At 27.8% G+C, this 22,824-nt stretch overlaps 1 protein-coding gene across 4 annotated transcripts; it reads left to right on the top strand.

Moving 5' to 3' along the window:
* Nucleotides 1–1,498: 1,498 nt before the first annotated feature.
* LOC118060433 (rust resistance kinase Lr10) lies at nt 1,499–11,791 on the top strand. Of its 4 annotated transcripts, none has more exons than XM_073405490.1 (9): nt 1,858–1,998; nt 2,096–2,385; nt 2,578–2,613; nt 3,406–3,438; nt 4,060–4,083; nt 4,221–4,250; nt 4,460–4,492; nt 8,362–8,448; nt 8,948–11,791. In XM_073405490.1, the coding sequence occupies exons 2-9, from the start codon at nt 2,121–2,123 to the stop codon at nt 10,084–10,086; spliced, it is 1,647 nt and encodes a 548-aa protein (XP_073261591.1). In that variant the 5' UTR covers nt 1,858–1,998; nt 2,096–2,120; the 3' UTR covers nt 10,087–11,791. The 4 variants fall into 4 exon arrangements, with proteins under 4 accessions (XP_073261590.1, XP_034929550.1, XP_073261591.1 ...); XM_073405491.1 differs by having other exon boundaries at nt 1,868–1,998; nt 2,093–2,385; XM_073405489.1 differs by having other exon boundaries at nt 1,499–2,385; nt 9,107–11,791.
* Nucleotides 11,792–22,824: the final 11,033 nt, after the last annotated feature.

The raw sequence follows: 22,824 nt of genomic DNA, 5'->3' as shown, positions 1-22,824 counted from the left end.
ACGAACTTACAAGCAGCAATGTAAACTTATGCAAATATAATGTTGAAAACGAAAACACCAAATAACAGCAACAATTATTTTTAAGAAATAATGAAAAACTACAAAATTAAAGAAAATGATGCAAGAAAACAAGAAACTAAAGAAATTGATGCAATATAATCAAGAAACTACATAAATTTGCAAGAAATCAATCAAGATTACCAAGAATTTCCAAGACAAGTTTAGGCTAAACCCTAGTTCTTGCAAGATCCAAAATTTCCAAATTATTTCTCCAAGAATCCTTTCAAGGTTTGTGATTTTGATTCTTTTTTTAATAGGTGATGAATTTCTCAAATTCAAAGATGAACACAATTTGTTATTTGTGTGCAATTTGTTTTTAGTAACTTCAAGATTTTTTTTTCTCTTTCCTTATCAAAAACAGATTCTCTTCTTCCTTCTTCTTTTTTTTTTTAAAAAAAAAAAACCAAAAACACCACAAAGATTAATCAAGATTATGTTTTTTTTTTTTTGTAATAGCCAAATCCATAGAGAGATAGAATCCAAGGAAACCAAGAAACAAAACCTAGATAAATTACAACGAGATGCGAATGAGAAACATAAATTACAACGAAATTGATCGATTCTTCATAGAGTTTGTAAGTTAAATTAAAAACTTAGTATGAGAATCACTCAACTATAAAAAGAGAAAAAGACACGCAATATACAACAAACTCAGATAAAATTTCATCAACTAAATAAAAATCCTTACATAAGAGTATTTATATGTAATCATCCTAAAACTAATGGGTCAAACATACATCTAATTTAAATGAAGCCTAAACTAGTTAAAATAAGGTTTAAAATAATAAAAACTAATAAAACAATAGTCTAAAATTATTTCCACCCTTTGTCTCATATGATAGTGAAAAATACCTAAGAAAAATAATTGTTGAAGAATCCTTGTTGAACAAAAGGATGATGCCTTCTAAAATAAACATTAATTTTTTTATATGAAATCCTTATAAAATAAGTGAATTAAAGCCTGCCACATAAGCACCCAATAATATTAAGGACTCGTTGTAGTTAATGGAATCCACAGTTTTTAAAGAAAAAATATATTTTTTGTTTTTACACTTTACTGACATTTTCTATACCCAACTTTAAATATGTTTTTTTTTTTCTAGATGAATTAGTGAGCCTATAATTTATCGTTTGAAAGGTATAAATGTTTAGTTTTTAATTTAAATTAATTCGCATCCAAAACCCTTTTGTAGCCCTAGATATGGTCCAAAAAATAAACAAAAATCCAGATTGATAGATTTGAGTCTTTATCTTGAATTCACTTCATTTTAGGCTTTAAAATAAACTCAATGAACCCTTCTAATGGATACTTTGACTTTTGTAGCCATTATCTCATTAGTAGATAAGTATTAGCTAAGACTTTGAACTCATCAATAATTTGTGGCCATTGATTTGCTTTTGTCTTGATCCAAGTTGGTATTCGTAGACAAGTAGTAATTGCTATCATCTCAAGAACACATAATGCAGTTATATCCTATAAATCTCTTGTGCAAAATCTACAAAACCATTATTTTATTTCCCATAAAAATTTTGTCTCTCAATGTTCAGTGCCATATTAAGGCACCTCTTTGGTGCGCATGTAGCCCTTCTCTTGCTAGTTATCCTATCCACCCACCATTCTTGCAGTGCTAGAAAGAACATCAATGACTGCGCTCCTTCTTCTTGTGGCAATATCCGTAATATTAAAAACCGATCCCAAAGGCTGTGGCAACCAAAATTTTGAACTTGATTGTGAAAACAACGTTCGTCCAACTTTAATCTTGAACAAGGTAAAGTATTATGTTCAGGCAATCAGGTACAGTGACTTCACAATTCGACTTGTGGATGCTGCTGTTCAGAAGGATGATTGCTTCTCCCTTCCTCATCAAATTGTGGATTATCATCCATATAAGTTCTTTAGCTCAGTCGTCGACTTCCCTAAGTTGATTTTTATAACTTGTGAGAATCAAATACCGAGTCCTCCAGATTATATTTTGGATACCAGTTCTTGCACAAATGGCAATTCGACTGCATATAATTCTACCTTTTCTAGCAGTGTTTCTTCTCCCAGATACATCAACATGGAAGGTCATTCCTATGTCATGGTTGGTGCCGGCTTGCTGGAGGTGCCGGACTTATGCCTCATAAATTTGATTTATTTTTTGCCTCCATCTCTTCTGCGGGAAAACAAAGCCGATATGTCGTATACATATGTCCATGATATTTTGGTGAATGGGTTCGAGCTTTCATGGTTCTCCTTCTGCTGTGATTCTGTCAAAGAGCACCGCTGCAGTTATCTCGATGAAGCCACCGCCGACAAGAACAGTTGTGGATATTCATTTTACTGTACGTATTTTCTTTCTCTCTCTCGGCCAATTAATGTATCTGCTTTATATATTTTTATATTGCTTAATAGAAATCTTCTACAAGACAATAGAGAAAGAAAAATTAGTCTCGTAACACAATATTTCAAGTTTTCAGCCAATTAATCTCTTATTTTAATTTGACATTTGTTTTTATTTCTTTTTAATAAAACAGCCAACATCATGGATGATCCGATCAGAGTTGTAACAGGTAAAAAACTCCTTCGTATCGCTGTTATTTTTTACACATATTATTCATTTTTTAATTAATATTCTATTTAATTAGCTCCAAAGGTAACAAACAGCATACATGGTTGAAAACAGAGTTTTCATAGTCATGTACTTTGCCAAGCTCTCTCCCTCCCTCCCTCTCTCTCTGTCTTATATATTATAAATATAGACACAGACATTTAGTTAAAAAAAGGAAATATTTTATTATTATTATTAGAAAGGTTGCAAATTACTCCCGTAGTTGGGCTAACTTTTAAACACCCCTTCCCCAATTATATATTAAATATATCTTTTTTTATTTCTCTCTCAAATTTAAACCTCTCTCCTACAGCATTATAACTAATTTTAAAAAACATTTCCCAAGATCTGTATTATTATTTAAGTTTTATTCACAAAATATTATGCAAGACTTTCACCTTTATTTGCCAAATGCGCAGTGTATAATTATTATAAAAAACCTAATTAGCAAATTCATTATAGAGTGTATTCTGCCTAATAAATCACTGTCTACTGGCTAGACCAATTTTTGAACGTATATATCAAAATCTAAGTTAAAAATTAAAATTTTTGTTGCAACTTAGAAAATACTTGAGCAGCAGCAACATGTTCTTATTTTAGGTTTAAAGATTTTTTTGACCCGGCCCGACCCACAATAAAGCACAAGGCAATTATTTAGTTATTATATTTCTATATTCCCCGGTAAACAGTACAATTATCAAGATCATTTTTTTTTTAATTTAATAACAAAAACAATCGTTTGTGTTTCTTGCAGAATTTCTGGCTGATGAGGTACTCACAAAACTTGGTAAGAGCTTTTCTATTTATCTATTAAACATGGAACCTAATAAAAATTAAATTAAAAACAATATCTTGACCCTTTGCTAGCCAAGAATTTTATGTAAAATCTCTAACTCCTCTAGCTAGGATGTAAAATCTCATGTAAGATGGCAATGAGCGGAGCATGAAGTGAATATCCACTCTATCTGGCTATGTAATTACCTATTAAGTATGTCAAATGAGAATTAAGGAAGGTATGAGATAATAAATAAATAAATAAATAAAATAAATAATCATATCTATCGATATGATTTTCGGGTATGTGTACCTACTTCATACCCTTCTAATTAATGACATTAATTAAAAAGAAAAAATAACAGAGCCTTTTCATAAAAGAAAAATTAACACCCCGACTCCATTGTTTTTTCTAAAACAATGAGGTGCAAAAAAACTTCTAATTCTAGAACTTATTTATAAAATAATATTGAAATTAATATATAATTAAGATAATTGTTTCTTTTACTTGAAACTCTCTAATTTGAATATTCTCAAAATAAAATAAGATATTGGACATATTATGTTTCTTTCATGCGTTGATTTATTTAACGTCATTATAAGATTTTTAACACTGTCACTACTGTTTTTTTAGGGCGAAAAACCTGGTTTTTACAAGGTGAGGACTATTGATGTCTCATTGATTGTGGCTTAATTGGATTGGACTCCTTGCAATGTATATCATGGCTTGTTATTTATTCATTATCAAGATTTTGCACGCTGACAATAGTTTTCTCTTTTTCTTTATGAATATAGATATCTGGCTGACATTTGATCAAGACAAGGGTGAGTTAATTTGCTTCTTTTTTTTTATTAATATTCAACTAATAAAACAATCTGAAAAATGGTTTCATAAATTTACCTTAAGCATTTCATCGGTCATGAATCATTGACCATTTGACCTTGTGTTTTCCAATGCATAAGCTTTGAGCATTTTGTACATATCTTTCCTAAAATCCATTGATATTAAATGTACTTGTTTTCTTTGGGAACAGGAAAACGGTATCTGGAATTCGGCTTGGTCACAAGTAAGGATCAATTTTTCATATACCTTATTAGGCAAAATTACTATAAATAGAGATTTCACTTAATATTTTCTTTTCCTTAATTGGGGTAAATATGATCCACTCATCTTATTATTGCTACCGTATGATGTGTAAATTACAACGTGTGTTGCGGAATTGTAATGATGAATTGAAAACTGCACATATATCCATAAACTATTAACATATATATACACGCACTACAATCAAATTAACTATTAATGGCTTTTGTCTTAAACATTTTTTAAAACAAATTTTATGATGGGTATATGTCGCATGATGCGCCGAGTCGGGGTGTTAGGGAATCATTATCTAGTTGTTTAGTTTAGGGTTGTTAGGAAAACTTAGATATACTGGTCTTATCAGAGATTTCAAGGATAAGAGATTGATTGTTGCTAGGAAAAGTATTAATACCTTCTAACCCAAGATAAGCTGCATTGTGTGGTTTAAATATGATTGAAAGGTTTTGATGGGATTTTGATCGATAGTTTGTCTATGATTCGGGGTAAAGATTCATCCATGTGAATAAATATGGCTTTTTAAATTTATTATGGACTCGTATACTCAAATAAATTCTTATAGAAAAGATTCATACAAGTGCCCTAATAGGGGTCACTCATCTTGAAAGGTGGAAGGGGTTTCCACAACTAGTTTGTGGTGGTGAAAAAATACTCTCAATTAAAAATTAGTGAATATTCATAATAATTCTGAGAATTATATAGTCAATTCATGATATTTAATTATCAATCTACTTATAGATCCAATATTTATACCAGAATATTGACCATTAATTCTCATGAACTAAAATTTTATAAAGTTATTTCAAATATTGGTCAAATTCTCATTAATTCAATAAACTGATTATTAAATCTAAAATGCATGCAAATATATATTTTTAAAAATTTCCATAAACATACTAAAACACACCACGTATTTTATTTTTTAAAGCAAGATATGATTTTATTTTTTTTCATTTTTAAGAGACTTAAGCATATGCAATAAAAAAAACATTTAATTTTTTTTGTCTTTTTGGATTTAAACATTCAAAAACATATAAGAAAATACAAACACACATACCCATCTATTCTTACTAATTAACCCACACACCCATGCAATTACAAACATTTACACAACATTGTAATTAAACACAGATCATAAAAAAAATCATCTGAATCCCAAAATAGACCTTCTAGAGGCTGAGGATAGCTTTGAGAGACTGCTATAAGGTGCTGGAAATGGGAAACTCTGTTTTCGCAGCAATCCCCTTCAACCAGAACTTCGATCTAATTGTGTACAACTTAGTTATCTTGAAATTATAATATGGTGATTCCCTTTAACCAAATCAAAAATCTTTACCAAAAGTTTGGTCAAACTAAGATCCCAATCTAGTGATTCCCTTTAACTAAAATTAAAATCTAAAATGCAGCTAACCTGAAATCCTAATCTAGCGATTTTCTTTAACCAGAATCAAAATGTGAAAAGCAGCTCAGCTAACCTAAAATCTTAATCTAGCAATTCTTTTTAACCAAAACCAATAGCTTAGTCAACCTGAGATCTCAATTTGGCAATCCCCTTTAACTAAAACCAAAATGATACATTCAACTTTGTTAACATGAAATTTCAATCAAGAGACTCCCTTTAACCAGAACCTTGGTCTTTATCTTTAGCTTGACCAACCTGAAATCTCAATCTAAGGTTTCCTTTTAACTAGAACCAATAGCTTGGTTAACATGAGATCCCAATTTGGCGATCACCTTTAACCATAACCAAAATCTGAAAACCAGCACGGTCAATCAGAGATCCCAATCTAATGATCCCTTTTAACCAGTACAAAAAATGTTATCTTCAGCTCGGTTAGCCTGAAATCCCAATCTAGAGATCCCCTTTAACCAAAACCATGGTCTTTGTCTTTACCTCGATCAAACTGAAATCTCAATCCAGCGATCCCTTGTAACCAGAACCAAAATATTTTCATAGCTTGGTTAACTTGAAATCTCAATCTAAAAATCCCCTTTAACCAAAATCTTGGTCTTTATTTTTAACTCGATCAACCTAAAATTCTAATCTAGAGATTCTCTTTAACTAGAACCCATAGCTTAGTTAATTAAAGATCCCAATTTGATGATCCCCTTTCACCAGACCAAAAAATATTACCTTTAGCTCAATTAACCTGAAATCTCAATTTAGAAACCCCTTTTAACCAGAAGCTTGGTCTTTGTCTTTAACTTATTCAACCTGAAATCTCAATCTGGTAGTTCTACTAGAAACAATGACTTGGTTAACCTGAGATCCTAATCTAACAATCCCTTTAACTAAAACCAAATTTAGAATAAAAAAAATGCTTGGCTAACCTAAAATCCTGATATGGAGATTCCCTCTAACTAGAACCAAAACAGCTCAGTCAACCTAAGATCTCAATTTCGCATAACCAAAAATCTATAAAATAGCTCAGCTAGCCTGAAATACTCATATAGTGATTCCCTTTAACCAGAACTAAAAGTTCGGTCAACCAAGAACCCAATCTGGCAATCCCTTTTAACTATAACCTAAGAGTGAAAAAAATAGCTTGCTTACCTGAAATCACAATCTGACAATTCCCTTTAACCAGAACAAAAACAGCTCAATCAACTTGAGATCCGAATCTAGTGATCCCCTTTAACCATATCTAAATTTTGTGAAATAGCTCGACTAACCTGAAATCCCAATCTAGCAAAAAAAATTATCAAAACATTATTTTGATCCTTTCAAAAAAAAAAATTGGGTTAACCTGGTTTAAGGGCTATCTGGGGTTGACCCTTCCACCACGTGACCTGGCTTTCTCTCAAGTCAGATTTTAAAAATATGATAATAACCATTTTTATCGTTCCATGTCTTAGTTTGATAATTTTGGAATTAAGATTTTTTTTACAAAAATATTTTATGGATAAAAAAAAAAAAATATTTCTCTGGAGACATATTCCTTGTGTATTTTTTATTTTGAAAGTACAAAAATTCACTAAACAATTGTTATGGAGACATATTTTTTCATGTCATTATTTTTGTCTCTTTAGCCAAATATGTTGAAGTCTTTAGTGTCTCTATTTTTTCTATCCTAAGAAAGTAACTAAAAGCTATCTAAAAGATTGAAAGATCACATTGAAGATCACAAGCAATTTTTCTCGAGGCAATTGCTCTAGGATTATTTTTTATAAAAAAAAATTCCTTCTGTTAGGGGGAATTAGAAGGAGGATGGATGAGAGGGAAACGATTAGGATAGAGGGATTGAATGTATATATCCTTTAGAAAGTAGGATAAGGATATTGGGAAGGATTCAATTTTAGTTTAAAACCTTTGATCAATTTAGATGGATTATGCCTCTCCTTCGACTCCTTTAGATGGATGAGAGGGAAAGAATAAGGATAATGTTTTCGGTTTGGATGAATTAATTCTCATTCTTTTGCTCTTCCATTAGTCAAATAATTAGATTAATGATAAGTCATTCATCATTTCTCTTCTTCATCCTTCTAATTTATCTAATCCATTATTCCTGTAAAACACAATCTTAGGTTATGTTTGTGAAGAAAAATGGATAAGGAAAGGATGGATTCAGTGACGTTATTAAGAATTGAAGAGTTCTCTCTCATTCATATCTGGGTTCTTAATGTCAAATAACAAAGAAGATTTTTTCATAGATGATACACTAATTTCTCTTTTTCAAGCCTTCACCTCTTAACAAGCAGGATGTTAAGATGATATTTCAATGTTCTTTCTCTAAAGAGTGGACATAATTGTTTGTGGATTTTAGTCTTATTTAATATTTGTTTATGTTTTTAAGGTTTTTTTTTCCTTATGGCCATGTTGTTTTTATTTGGCAGAAAATGGTCATTACATGACGGGCACCATCTCTTCAAATTTACTAAGCATTCTCACAATTTTGCTCATTACGTTACTTCTCCTTATTGGTAAGTATTTTACGTTTTATCCCTTACCTTTTGCTTATTTCCATCAGTTTAGATGTTAAAAATAAGTCCTTAAAATTTAAATACTTCTTGTCGATTCCTAACCATTTCATTGTTTTAAATGCATATCAACGTTTTATTTTTTTTTACCTAAAATTATTATTTATTAACATTGTTATAGTCTTTTCAATTATAAATCATGATTTCAATGAAATGGAAAGAAAAGCTTTTAATCGTACAAATTGGCCGAGTATTTTTAAAATGTTGTATGGTTCATTTTATTGTCTGTAAAAGCAAACAGATTAAAAAGAACATGAGCCAAAGTGTCCACTTGCTCATTCACACACACACACCAGTACCCGCTGTAAAATTAATGAAATATTTGTATAAATATTTTATTTTATTATGCTAAGTATTCATGAAAAAGTGTTGATATGGAAATCTAACAACAAACAATGTATTTGTTTTCAACATTGACTGTTTTTGTGATGTCTTCACACAGGGATATATCGTGCACTTTTATTCCTTTCTGGGTTTTCATGTCTCGTAATTTTACTGATCTACAAATGGAGAAGAAGAAATTTATCAATGTATGACAATATTGAAAAATTCTTGCAAAGCCATGATAATGATCTCATGCCCATAAGATACTCATATTCAGAGATTAAGAAGATAACAGCCAGATTTAGACACAAGTTGGGTGAAGGAGGCTTTGGCTTGGTATATAAAGGAAAGCTTCGTAGTGGTCGTTTTGCAGCAGTTAAAGTATTGGGCAAGTCAAAAGCCAATGGAGAAGATTTTATCAATGAAGTTGCCACAATTGGAAGAATCCACCATGTCAATGTCGTGCAACTCATAGGCTTCACAGTTGAGGGATCGAAACGTGCTCTTATATATGAGTTTATGCCTAATGGGTCTCTTGAAAAGTATATTTTTTCCAAGCAAGGTAGCATCCCACTAAGCAATGAGAGAATATATGAGATTTCTCTTGGGGTGGCTCGTGGTATTGAATATCTACATCAAGGTTGTGAAATGCAAATTTTGCATTTTGATATCAAGCCGCACAACATTTTGCTTAATGAAAAATTTGTTCCAAAAATATCAGATTTTGGACTGGCAAAATTATACCCAACATCGAATAACACTGTGCCCCTCACTGCCGCCAGAGGAACGATAGGATACATGGCTCCTGAACTATTTTATAAAAATATTGGAGGTGTCTCTTACAAAGCAGATGTCTATAGTTTTGGGATGTTATTGATGGACATGGTAGGAAGAAGGAAGAACTTGAATGCATTGGCAAATCATTCAAGCCAAATTTACTTTCCTTCATGGGTTTATGACCAGGTTAGTGCAGGCAAGGACATAGAAATACAAGAAAATGCCACAGAATATGAGAAGAAAACTACAAAGAAGATAATTATTGTGGCATTGTGGTGTATACAGCTGAAACCTAGTGATCGTCCCTCAATGCATAAAGTTGTAGAGATGCTTGAGGCAGATGTTGAATCCTTACAAATGCCTCCTAGGCCTTTTCTCACCCTACAACATATACCAGAAGATGATGATAAGGATAATCCAACAAAGTTATCAGATCCACCAAATGATTGTATTGACTCTTCATATCAAGTTGGTCGTTAATGATGAAAATACAACTATCTATTTATTAATATTGATAATAGGTTCACTAAGATATTAAACTTTATTGATTGTATTGATTTATTGGATATTGCTATCCATTTAGCTTCATGGAACTATTGGACTTGCTTGCAAGTTTTGTTATAAAATCTTCAATATTTTTTATTAGAGCTTCCACCTTCATCTAATGTCATTTTAACTATTTCCTTCCCCTTATCTAAATTCCTTCTAATCCCATTCCCCATCTCTCTTTCCATGACTTCCCTTGTGCACCTTTCTATCTCTTTTTTAGTCACGATCTCTTTTTTATTTACCGTTACTTTAACTCCTACATGCCAAGCATCAATGATATACTTGGCATTTGTCAATTGATCAGTTCATTGTGGCACTGACATCATTGGCATTCATCTATAGTTTTTTTTTTTTTTTGAATCTTTTGTATGGATAAATTTACTTTTTAAGACGAAAATATTTTTTTCAAATAATATTTATGATACATACAACCTTGCATAATTTTTTTTCATTTTATTTTATCCAGATAATTTAATATATGTGTCTTTTTCTATTATAGTTTGATTAAATAAATAAAATATTTGAATAAATAAAATTTAGCAAACACAATAGGTAAATGTCTTGTATAAACACACACATAAACACACACACTAGTAATGGGTTGAGGCTAAGCTACAGGTTAAAAAACATTTATGTATAAGGTGTTCCAAGTATAGTTTAAAGAAATAAGAGAAATTAATAATTTATGTTATATCATTGAATGTGATTAATATGTTGGTTTTATTTTAATTAGATAATAAAAAACAAATAATGTTTTAAAAAAAATTCACAATACTTAGGGGAAAAAATCTATTGAAGAACAAAATTGAATTAAAAAAAGGGAAAAAAGATTGGCCCAAGTAAATCTGAGATAGTGCAATAGACATGTAACCTTTATAATAAGAGGTGGGCAAACTCAGGTTAACCTGTCAAACTCATGGTCTAAGTCATGAGACTGAGATAACTTGACAGGTAAAAAAATAAAACCACAAAGGTAATGTAAAAGAAAAAAAAAAAAACATTTGTTAAATAATAAAACCAGAAAAAAAAAATTAAGTAAAAAAGAATGTCGACTCATGTTAACTTTTCAAACCCGTGACCCATATCATTAAATTAAAAGCAACATACATAAAAAAAAAAAATAAGAATAATCCCTTGAAAATTAAACGTTAAAGAATAAAATGGGCAAAAAATTAACAACACAAAAGGATCTAGAATTTTTTAAAAAATGGTAATTAAAATAATGATGGTTAAAATCAAAATAAAAGATAAATTAGAGGGCAACTAAAAATTTTTGATTGAAGAGTTAAATTGAAAAAACAATAACTCAAATAAAAAGGAAAAAAACTAAAAATCATAACAAAATTGAAAAACAAATAATACACCATAAACTTGGATTGAATTGTGAAAATTGAAAAGCAATAAAACATTTTTTAAAAAGGAGTAAGAAAGAAAAATTAAAAACCAAAAGAATAAGGATTAATTATAAAAATATATATATAATATATGATAAATTGGAATTGAAGGACTAAATTGAAAAGAAACATAACTTCTTCATTAAATCAAGAACAAAAATAAAAATATTAAAAGAAACAAGACCAAAGTAATAATATTAAAAAAAAAAAAAAAAACTAATCTGCAATTTACAAAAAAAGAAGAGACAGAGAGAGAAATTAGGAAACAAATCACTTAACCACCACCCAACTAGGAGGAAAGGAACATCAAGGCATATCCAATAACATAATGGAATGACAAGTTTGATCATCGAGAGACTTGTAAGTTGTAAGTGCACTCTCCTGCTTATTAAAAAAAAAAGCTATTGCCTTTTGTTTTGGCACTTGTCATGTATGTTTGTTTTTATATTTTAAAAATGTTTTTTAAAAAGGTTATATTTTATTTTTAAAATTAATATTTTTTGGTATTTTTATATCATTTTGATACATGAATTTCAAAAATAATTTTTAAAAAATATATTATTTTAATATAAATTTTTTTATATAAACACTTTAAAAAAATAACATTATTGTTAAACAGGCTCGATCATTTCACCCTGTGAAGGCAGATATCATGTGCACGTTGTCTAAAGATGATGATCTTGCTTTTCTGGTGTTATGTTGCCCAGGATAATGATTCTCATGCTGTCTTCAATGCCTTTGAGAATGGCCGCCCCACTTTGTCCTTCTCTCATCTCTCTAATATATATATATATATATATATATATCCTCTCATGCTATATATTCTTTAAAAACTTTGTTTGATTTTATATATAAATTAGTTAAAAAATATTAACATAAAAACATATGTGGAGGAGGTGTGTTGGACTGTGGTTTTCTGTGGCAGGAAGCAATTCAAAACTTGTTTTTCACCGACTTTTGATGTGAGCTTTTTGCTCCTGTGATGCAAATCACCGACCACTACAGTGTACATAATAGTAGTCTATTTGTTTCTAATTTTTGCTAAATCCCAAACCAAGTGTAACAAGTTTATTTATTTATTCAAAATATTTTAAAAAATTAATATCGTGAATGTTAAACATTATAAAGAAATTAAAAACATGGTGGTTTTATTATCGTGAATATTATGCATCTTTTCCTTTTCACCATGCAATGATTTTTTTTATTATTATTAATGTAAGGATTCGGACCAGCTTGTGTATATCTTGATTAATCTCATGGATCCTAAAATTAACGATTATGTAAATTTTTAGTGGTTCTGAGGGGACTTAAATTCGTGACCATTGAGAAACAAACTCAAAATCTGACTAATTGAGTTATCCCTTATGGTTATAATTTTTTTTTTTTCATTCTAGATGTTGAGTTTTTTTTTTTTTTTTTTTGTGATTTGGTCTTTGTGACCAAATTAATAAGTAATTACTTTTAATTTATTAAAATAAATAACAAGATTCAAAGATAGAATATCAAAAAAAAAATAAACAAATGAAAACTAGATGGTAATTTCAAGTTTGACGTGAAAAGTAAACTTTGATTTGTCTACTTTTCAATTGATGCCTTTTGATCCCTAAAGTTTTTAAGAATTCACTTTTATTCTAAAATTTTATTTTTTTTATTTTTTATTCCTTGATTTGAGAAAGGAGAGAGAAATTTTTTTTTATTATGTTCTGATGTCTTTAGATTTGATTTGTATTCCTATGATTTTTTTTTCCTTAACCCTTTATAAAAATTTCATTATTTTTAATTTCACCTATTAATACAAGTTTATAGTTTGTTTGTTTTTTTTTTTATCATTTTGATTTTTATTTTTTTCATTAATGTTTCTATTCTTTTCAATTTAACTCTAAAAGTGAAAATTTATTGTTGCCATTTGATTTATTTATATTATTACAATTTTAACCCTTATTCTTTTTATTATTGTTTTTATTTTGAATTTTTCTGTGTAGCTTTAACCCTTGTAATTTTTATTTTTATAATGCTTCTAGTCTGATAATCAAGGTCAAGATTTGAAAAGTTAACAGGGATTAAAAAAATATTTTGTTTTATTTACTTCAATATTGTCGTATGATATTGTTTCTAGTTTTTATATTGTTGTTTTATATTTTTATTATATCATTAAATTAATTAAGGTTTAACCTGGTTATTAAATTTATTTTATTTAAAAAAAAAAAACATAAGTATCTCCTTTAACTCTTTTTTCCCGGTTAAAAAAATTAGTTCGCCCTATGGCCTCACGCTAGCCACCAATCTAGAATATAAATAAAAGGCATCCTTTTGCCCTTTGTTTTGGCACCTTCCATGAGTCTCTTCATTTCAACCTGCGAAGGCAGATATCAAGTGCGCGTTCTCAATGGATTGTACGTTGCCATGAGCATAAACGTGGCAATTACTCTCACTCATCATGCTGTCTTAGACGCCTTTGAAAATTATAGTAATTTTTTTATCTAACTATAACTAATTCATAGTTAAAATCATTGTTTATCCTCTCACCAATAATTGTGAATTAAAATAATAATTTTAAAAAAAAATTAATTGGATTTTCAAGTTTTTTCTTTGCACAATTGAATTCTCTTTTAAAATCTAATAAACATCCAATTGCATGGTTTTTTTTTAAGAGAAGATTGGATTGGAAGATAGATAAACAAAGTGAAAAAAGCTAGTAAAATAGATGGTTAGTTTGAATTTCATATAAAAAATTTATTTTGATCTCTTATATTTTTTTTATTTACAAATAATTGAATTTTTTTAGTTTTCAGAAATTTAATTTTGGTATCAAAAATCTATTTCCCTTATTTTTAATTTTTTTTTTTTTTTAAAACAAGAGAGAACTATCATATTCCCATGTAGAGAAAAAAAAATGGTTATTAATGATGATTTTGATCATCAAAATAATTAAAATTAGTGTCAATAAATTTCAATTTATAAGGAGAGTTTCACCTAGGTTATGAGTATTTTTGGATTTTGATTTATTTTTGTTTTTTTAGCTGTTTTGTAGGGGGTTTTTTAGGTTATAGATATATTTATTAAGGTGTTTAGATTGTTTTTTAGATTATTTTTTTTTCAAAATAAGTTATCAAACAAAAAACAAATCGACAGCATCTTTTACTTACAACCTCTACTTGCCAAATTCTACACAAAGCTATCAATATGTTGCCCACCATCTTATTTAAAAAAAAAAAAGTTGTCCACCCCGTCAACAAATTTAAAAACAAGCTAGGCATAGGAGTGTGGGCTAGGCTCGAAGACCACGCATCTGAGATGAATTTTTTTTTTTTTTCTTAATATACCAGGTGTCTTTTCTTTCTTTCTTTTTTAAGTTTTGCAATTTTATATTTAAATAAAAAAATAATAAAATAAATTATTAATTTCAATTGAGTTTGTCATATATTTAAGGGTTCATCCACAATATTAAAGCTATTATTTGTTTTTTATATCTTTTTTGTTCTTTAATTAAAAAAATACGATTTCACTTTTTGTTATTAATAATTTATTTTTATTATCTCAGTCATACTTGTCTAATACAATTCTTTTAAAAAATGTTTCTTACAAAAAAATTATTATGTGTTTTCTTGAATTTTATGTTGTTCATGACTTATATTATAAATTTATTTTTGTTAACTCGAGTTCATCAAGATCTTTTTAGTTAAATATTATTTTTTATCATTTTTATTTTTTAATATTAAATTAATTAAGAATTGAGATGTACACTTTTTTTTTTAATTGTCCTTTTAACTCTTGCATGTAAGTTTATGTTAATTTAATATATTTTTATTTTAATATTAAATAAAAATATTATTAAATTCATGGTTAAAATCTTCTCTCTTTTTTTTATAGACACATTCCCAATATCTATTTCTTTTTGTTGCGTTAAAATTATTTTTTCTCCACCTCACGGTTGCTAGAGAAGATGGAGTTTACTTCATGTACCATCACGCAAATATTGATCAGTTACAGTTCCCAAGCAGGAAGGTTGAATTTAAATGAGAACATTGTACTGAATTGTTCATATTTTATGCATTTTATTGCATTTAATTAATAAAGTTGACGTGCTTGCTTTTATGGGACTGGACCCCTTCACGTTTTCGAGTGAAAATAACTAGTAATGTTTCAAATCTCAACCGTTGATTTTGTATTTAATGACTTATATTAGATGAGAGAAATAAAATATTAAGAAACTAAGTTATTTTAGTTTTTATCATGCACTAAAAATTTGAATTTAATGATTCAATTTCAATGAACATAATGGCCATATTCCTGATTGAAATTCGTTTCTGTAGTATTCCATAACTTATTTTACTGAAATAACATATGTAAATAATCTATATCATTGCCGGGTTACATCATTGATCAAATAATAGAGTATATAAATTTTTTTAATGTGAGTGTCTGGGTCAATTTGTGCGCATCTTGTACCTTGATTAATCTCACGGGCTTTAAGGTTAACGATCATGTAAGACTCTAGTGGTTCTGAAGTTGGTGAGACTCGAATTGGTGACTTCTACAAAGTAAATTTAAAATATAACCAGTTAAGATACACCTCTCAAAATTAATAATAGAGTATTCTTTGCTATTATGTTAATTGTTATTTTTTAAAGTATTTTTTATTTAAAAATATATTAAAATAAATTTTTTTTTTAATTTTTAATATTAACATATTAAAATAATTTAAAAATAATAATAATAATTTTTAAAAAAATACTGCCCCGACACGGTACAAAATGAGGTCTAACTTTATACGAACTTTAATCCTTAGCCTCTAAAGCTACTTTTGGTTTTAACGAGTGAAATTTTTCCACCAATTCTATCATTTTTCAATGTAAAATGTCCAAACACTTAATAATCTTATCATCAATGAAGACCTCAAACAAATAAATTTCATCTTATACTTTGTGTGTTTGAAAATATAATTGTAAAATTTACTTAGAAATATATTAAAATAATATTTTTTATTTTAAAAAAATTATTTATGATATCAGCACATCAAAATAATCTTAAAATACTAAAAATATATTAATTTAAAATAAATAAAATTAATTTTTTTAAAAAAATACTTTTAAAACATAAAAACAAACGAGGCTGAAATTATGCCTATTTCATTGCACAACTTAAGTAGCCGGTGGTGTTTAAAAGCGTATTAATGATATTTTTTAAAGAATTTTTTAAAAATAATATTTTTTTATATTTTAAAAATTATTTTAATATTGTTATGATCTGAAAATATAAAAAATAACAAATAATAAATTTTTTAAAAAGTACTTTTAAAGTATAAAAAACAATCCGTCTCTCTCGCCTGATCTTGACATCATTTTCATGCAGAAATCTCACTTTCCAACAACACCCCTCCCTGTCCCTCTCACCTCAATCCTAGGCTAGCTCTTTGGTCATCAATGGCCGCCCCACTTTGTCCTTCTCTCTAACATCACAGCCCTCCGTCAACTCATCCACGTGTAGGATTTTGATTTCTTGGCCCTCTTTGCTTATCAAATGGTCGGGTGTTTTATTTGCTTTGCATACATATTTTTTTAATGCTTTAACGTTGACGGTATTCTTAGCAACTTTATTTCATTTTTTTTATATATAAAATATTAAATATATAAATAATGTTTTAAGTATTTTGAGTTTGGTAATTATATCACATCCCAGCAAATTAAATTTGGTAATTATACTAGATCCAATTAGTTCAAACATATTAAATTCAAGCGTTTTGATTTAGATAATCACATTAAATTCAAGTGAATTAGATTTAACACAGCTACGTCATTGTTTGAAATGTCCAATGATAACGCAGCTGATAGGGCAGCACATATATTTCAATTCGCGGTGGTTCAATGCAAGGGGAATTTTTTTGTCCTCTTTTTTTTTTCTCTTCTTTTCTTGAAATCAATGCTAGTTAAGCTAAAATTCAAAGTTATCCTTTCATTTATTTTTATTTATCTTTATTTGTTTTGGATTCTTTCTATTGGTCCTTATTTTATTTAATTTTTATATTGAATATGGTATTTATTTTTTTTAGTGCTGTTTTTTTTCGTCATTTTCTTAATTTGTTTATTTTTTCAATTTCATCCTTTAAAATTTTATTTCATTTATTTTTTTTATTAAATTTTGGTCCTTATTATTTTAACTGTTTTTTATCTTGTACTTTATTTTTAAAAAAACTTTCCCTCAACATTTTATCTCAAGTCAAGAGTGGCGGGTTAGTAAAGTAAACCTAAGTTGACTCAGGTTTTTTTTCAATATTTTTTTTAAATTAATTTATTTTTTTAATTTCACACTTTGAGAATAGATTATTGAGCCTTAAGTTTATTGGTTTTTTGTTTTTTATTATACCGGGTATTTCAATTTCATATCTCATATATTTATCAAGTTAATTTAAATTGGCATATGTTATCATCGCTTTAATATTTAATTTTTTACATTAAAAAAAGTTTAATTCAACCTGTGGGCATTGCAGGAAAAACAAAATCTAGTAATATATGAAGTTGCTCATGTTTTTTGCTCTGGAAAAGTCATGTTGTTTGCCCTTTAGTATATAAAAACAAGCCTAGCATATGGATCATGTCTCGTTTTAATGGGCCAAATACGCATGCCCACGCATCTAATTTTTTATTTTTTTTTAATATTTCCTTACACTTCAACCCATTCAAATAAACTATTTGAACTTATTCAGATTTAATGAATTAATCTTTTTTCGATCAGAAACATTCTTAGTTAAAATTTAAATAATATTATTTCAATTTTTTTAATAACAAATGAGCTCTAATATAATTCAATTTAAAACCGGAACTAGAAAAAAAAAAAAAAAAAAACTAGTTAAAAGATTTCTCAACTTCTTATCTTTGTTTTTAATTATTAGTAAGGTTTTTTGACGATTTTAATCCTCCATTTATTTTATTAAATGGACATGTAAAATTTTTTACTCACAATAAAAAAAAAAAACCTCTTTCTACTAATATATATATAATGTTATTTTGAGACTTCATGGGTTAAACTCAAACCTGTGATATGTGGCAGTCACCTCCATACATGGCATTAAAGTATAATTACCCGGAAATTTCAGACATTTTGTACCTTTTCTTCTAAGCCAAGGGAGAAAGCTTGGCATGAACTTAAAAAATTGCGATGATAAGATGTAGAACAAAGAGTTAAGTTTTGGAAATAAATTCAGAAAGAAACCCTAATTAAAGAATCAAACAAACTAGGACCCCGTGAAAGAAAGTTCTCAAATAAAGTCGATCCGTCACTTGCTGCCCTGAAGTTCTCTTGATTGTGATTTGAACTCGAAATTTATATCATTTGATTCTTAGTGTTTTCGAGGGAGGTATTTTACTTTCAAAATACACTACAAGACACTTCTCAAATCTTGGCTATAATGGCCACTTTATTAGAAAATAATATTAATTATATCTTGAGATTTAATTTAAAAATTTAAATTTTTAAGTTAAATTAGTTTTTTAACATGATATCAAAACTTTAATAGTCAAACAGGTATAAATTCAAATCTTATCATCTCTATTTATTTGACAAAAATTAAGCACAAAATATTGTACTTTTATGCAAGTTTTAAATTCAAATAGCTTTTACTTGAGAAGAGTGTTAAAGAAAAATATAAATTATATCTTAAAATCTCACATAACAATTTAAATTTTTGAATTAAATTAATTTTTTGACAAACTTGACAACCAATCTAGCTTAATTTTGGATTTAAATTCGTCTACGACCATGGATCATTTTCATTTATGGTATTATCAACCAGCCTTCTTCTTAGTGATGGTCAACTCTTCCTTTTAAAAAATTGTTTCATAAAAGAGAGAGTCAATTTAATTTATATAACTTGCTATCATGTTAGCTATTACTACTAACCCTCTAACATTGTACAGTATTAAGGAAAAAAGAAAAAAAGAAAATTATTGGATTTAAGTTTAAAACCAATATCTAATAGAATTTATTAATTTTTTTAATGCATCTACCAATATGAGAGGTGTGTCTGCTTTAAAACATAGTTTTTAAACCCGGTCCGGTCTAAGGCTCAGGTTTCAGGTTTTGACCGGGTCGCCCGGGTCAATCCCTATTTAAAAAAAAAAATCAATACAATGTCATTTTAGAAAAAAAAAATAACTGGTTCCAACCGGGTTTTCCCAAGTCAACCCGCCGGATCAACCAAGTCATGATTTTTCCTATTTTTTCTTCAAATTAGCCCGGTTCTAGTCTCAGGTCGGCTAGGTCCTAGATTGACTCACTAAGCTAGGCCGGATTTCAAAACTATGCTTTAAAGTCATTCAAAGAAAAGATTTTATCTCAATTTGCATAAGAAAAGAAATTTTATGCATTGAATGGAAATCTCATGCATTAAATGAATTGTTTTCACTAATGAATCTGAGACTTTGGATAAGAGTAGCTTTACTCGATACTAAAAGGTATCCATGAGACTTTGGATTTGGACTATCCATGAAAGGCTAGAAATAGATTTTGGAGATCGGATTATCAACACATATTCAAGAGGATGGGGATAATCTTATAAAATTGGATTAGATTTAGTTTACATTTTCAACAATTTCTCCGTGTTAAAATTGTTATACTAATCATGATGATATCCTTAAATTCCATTCAATTGCCAAAAGATTTTTCAATTTATATATGACTAGATGATGGCATACATTATGTTACGGATTAGATTAAATTTATTTTAATGTAAAAAAATACATTTAAGTGTTGCTAATGTTTTTCTAGTAAAAAAATTAAATTATATGAGAATTGATTTGATATGACCTAGTTAACTTCACAGGTTTAAAGGTGATCTAGATAAATGGTAAAAATATAGTTTGACATTAAAAAAAATTAAGATGGCCTTTTTTACAAAATATATTAAAACAATAACATATTATATTGACTCAAATTAACCTTATACATCTGCGACCTAGGTTACAAGATCATGATAACCTAATATAAAAGTAAATTGAAATAAATCATGAAACTCAATCCTCAATCGATTAATATTAAGTGATAAAATTAAAAAAAAATTAATTAAATTTTTTAAAAAAAATATAACTTAATTTAACCTAAGTTAACTAACCGAATTCACAACCCGGTTTATAAAACTAGGAATAACCCTAATGAAAATAAATTGAAATAAATTATGAAACTCTATTCTTAATCAACTCAATATTAATGGATGATAAAATTGAAAGCAAAAATTCAATTAAAAAACACACACATAAAAGAACAACTTAATTCAACCCGAATTAACCCACCAAACTCATGAACCGAGTTATGAGATTGAGATAACATCATAAAAAGCAAATTAAAAAATGACCTGAGACAACTCGCCAAACCCGCAACTTGGGTCATGAAATTAGAATAACCCCATAGAAACTAAATCAAAACAAATTCTGAAGTTTAATTCCTAATAAACCCACTTTTGAATGATGAAATTAAAAAAATATATATTAAAAAAAGGACACAATAAAATGACATAAATCTAACCTGAGTTATGAGATCAGAATAACTTATTAGAAGCAAATCAAAACAAATCATAAAACTTAATTCTTAATTAACCCAATATTAAATGATGAAATTGAAAAAATATACCAATTTAAAACAAAGAAAATAAATCGATTCAATTGAGTTAACTTGCTAAACCCATGATATAAGTCATGAGACTGAAATAACTATATAAAAAACAAGTCATAACAAATTATAAAACTTAATTTTTAATAAATCAAATATTAAAGGATGCAATTAAAAAAATAAATTAAAAAATACAAAAAACATTATTGCAATAAATACTATTTATGTAGGGTGCACAGTAAAATCACCATTTTTTTTAATTAATAATAATTAATGTTAGCTTTTACAAAAGCCAAGCCTAACATCTCTTCACTTTATAGCTTGTCTTGTGTGCATAATATTTCTTGATTTTTTTCCCATCCTATGTTTTCTTTATTCTGAATCAAACTAGCCTAAAGACTAACAATTTTAAAAGGCAGGATCAAATTGTCTAATGGTTTAAATCCAAGGTTGTCAATTTTATTTTTATAGGTGTTTCGTTTTTTTAATTGGAATAAAATGTTTCAGTTTCAGAGTATTTCAGCTTGTCGTTTCGGGGTTGTACTGTTTATATATATATATATTCAACAAACATAATTCAAATTCAAGATAAATTAATTATAAAGTATGCAATATAAACACAATGCCAAACAAATATAATTTTAAAATTAAAATATTTCTAAATAGTCAAGATTAAATAGATCTTTAACTTAAAGTAATTCAACTTAAATAAAATATCAAAATATTATGAAAGTAAAATGTTTTAACAAAAATATTTTAAATATAAAATTAGGTCAATGTTATCAAGTAGCTAATGGAATCTAAAGCATCCCTTGTTTTGCTTAAATTCCTACAAAGTATAAACATGGAAAAAAAAAAACATGAATATAAACCATATATATTAGTGATAAATCTAATTTTAAAAAATTAATATCATTGTTAATGAAAAAAGTAATAATAATTTTCAATATTATTATTAATATCATTGCTATTGAAAATAGTAATGAAAAAGAGCTTTTTATAATTGAGTGGTTTAATTAATGAAATTGAGTAAAGTTCAATTTGATTCAATGGCTTTTCAAGAGCGGAACGGAATATGTGGAATGAAACCGAAATGTTTCGGGCGGAATTTAGCCAAAAAATCCAGAACGGACCGAGTTTAAAATGAGATGAAATTTGTTGTGTTTTGTTCCGTTTTTTGAATTAATGTTGAATGTTTCGGCCATTCCGGATGGAACGGAACGAAATTAACAACCTTGGTTTAAACAGTTTCAAAGTTTCACCATGACATAATAGTGTTGTGGGACCGAGTCTTTGAATGATAAAGATCAAAAAGTACTTAGTTTTGTTGGAAAAATAAACGCATATATGATCTTTCAAAGTATGATGTTTATTGTTTTTAAAATGTTTTTTTATTTAAAGATAAATTAATATAATATGTTTTTATTTTTTAAAAATTATTTTTGACATTAATATATTAAAATAATCTGAAAATATCAAAAAAATATTAATTTGATGCAAAGAAAAAAGTAAAAAAATTTAATTTTTTTTAAAAATACTTTTGAAACACAAAACCAAACAAAATATCTAATTTTGGTACAATATTTGCATCATCATTTGAATTGGGATGTTTCATATTTTTCTAGCAATTTTCTCCATTTATTTATTTATTCTAAACTTGCTGAACGTATTGCTT

The sequence above is a fragment of the Populus alba genome, chromosome 17 (assembly GCF_005239225.2).
Source record: "Populus alba chromosome 17, ASM523922v2, whole genome shotgun sequence".
NCBI lineage: Eukaryota > Viridiplantae > Streptophyta > Magnoliopsida > Malpighiales > Salicaceae > Populus > Populus alba.
Note: the sequence above shows the minus strand (reverse complement) of the source record. Positions and strands in the feature narration are given on the sequence as shown.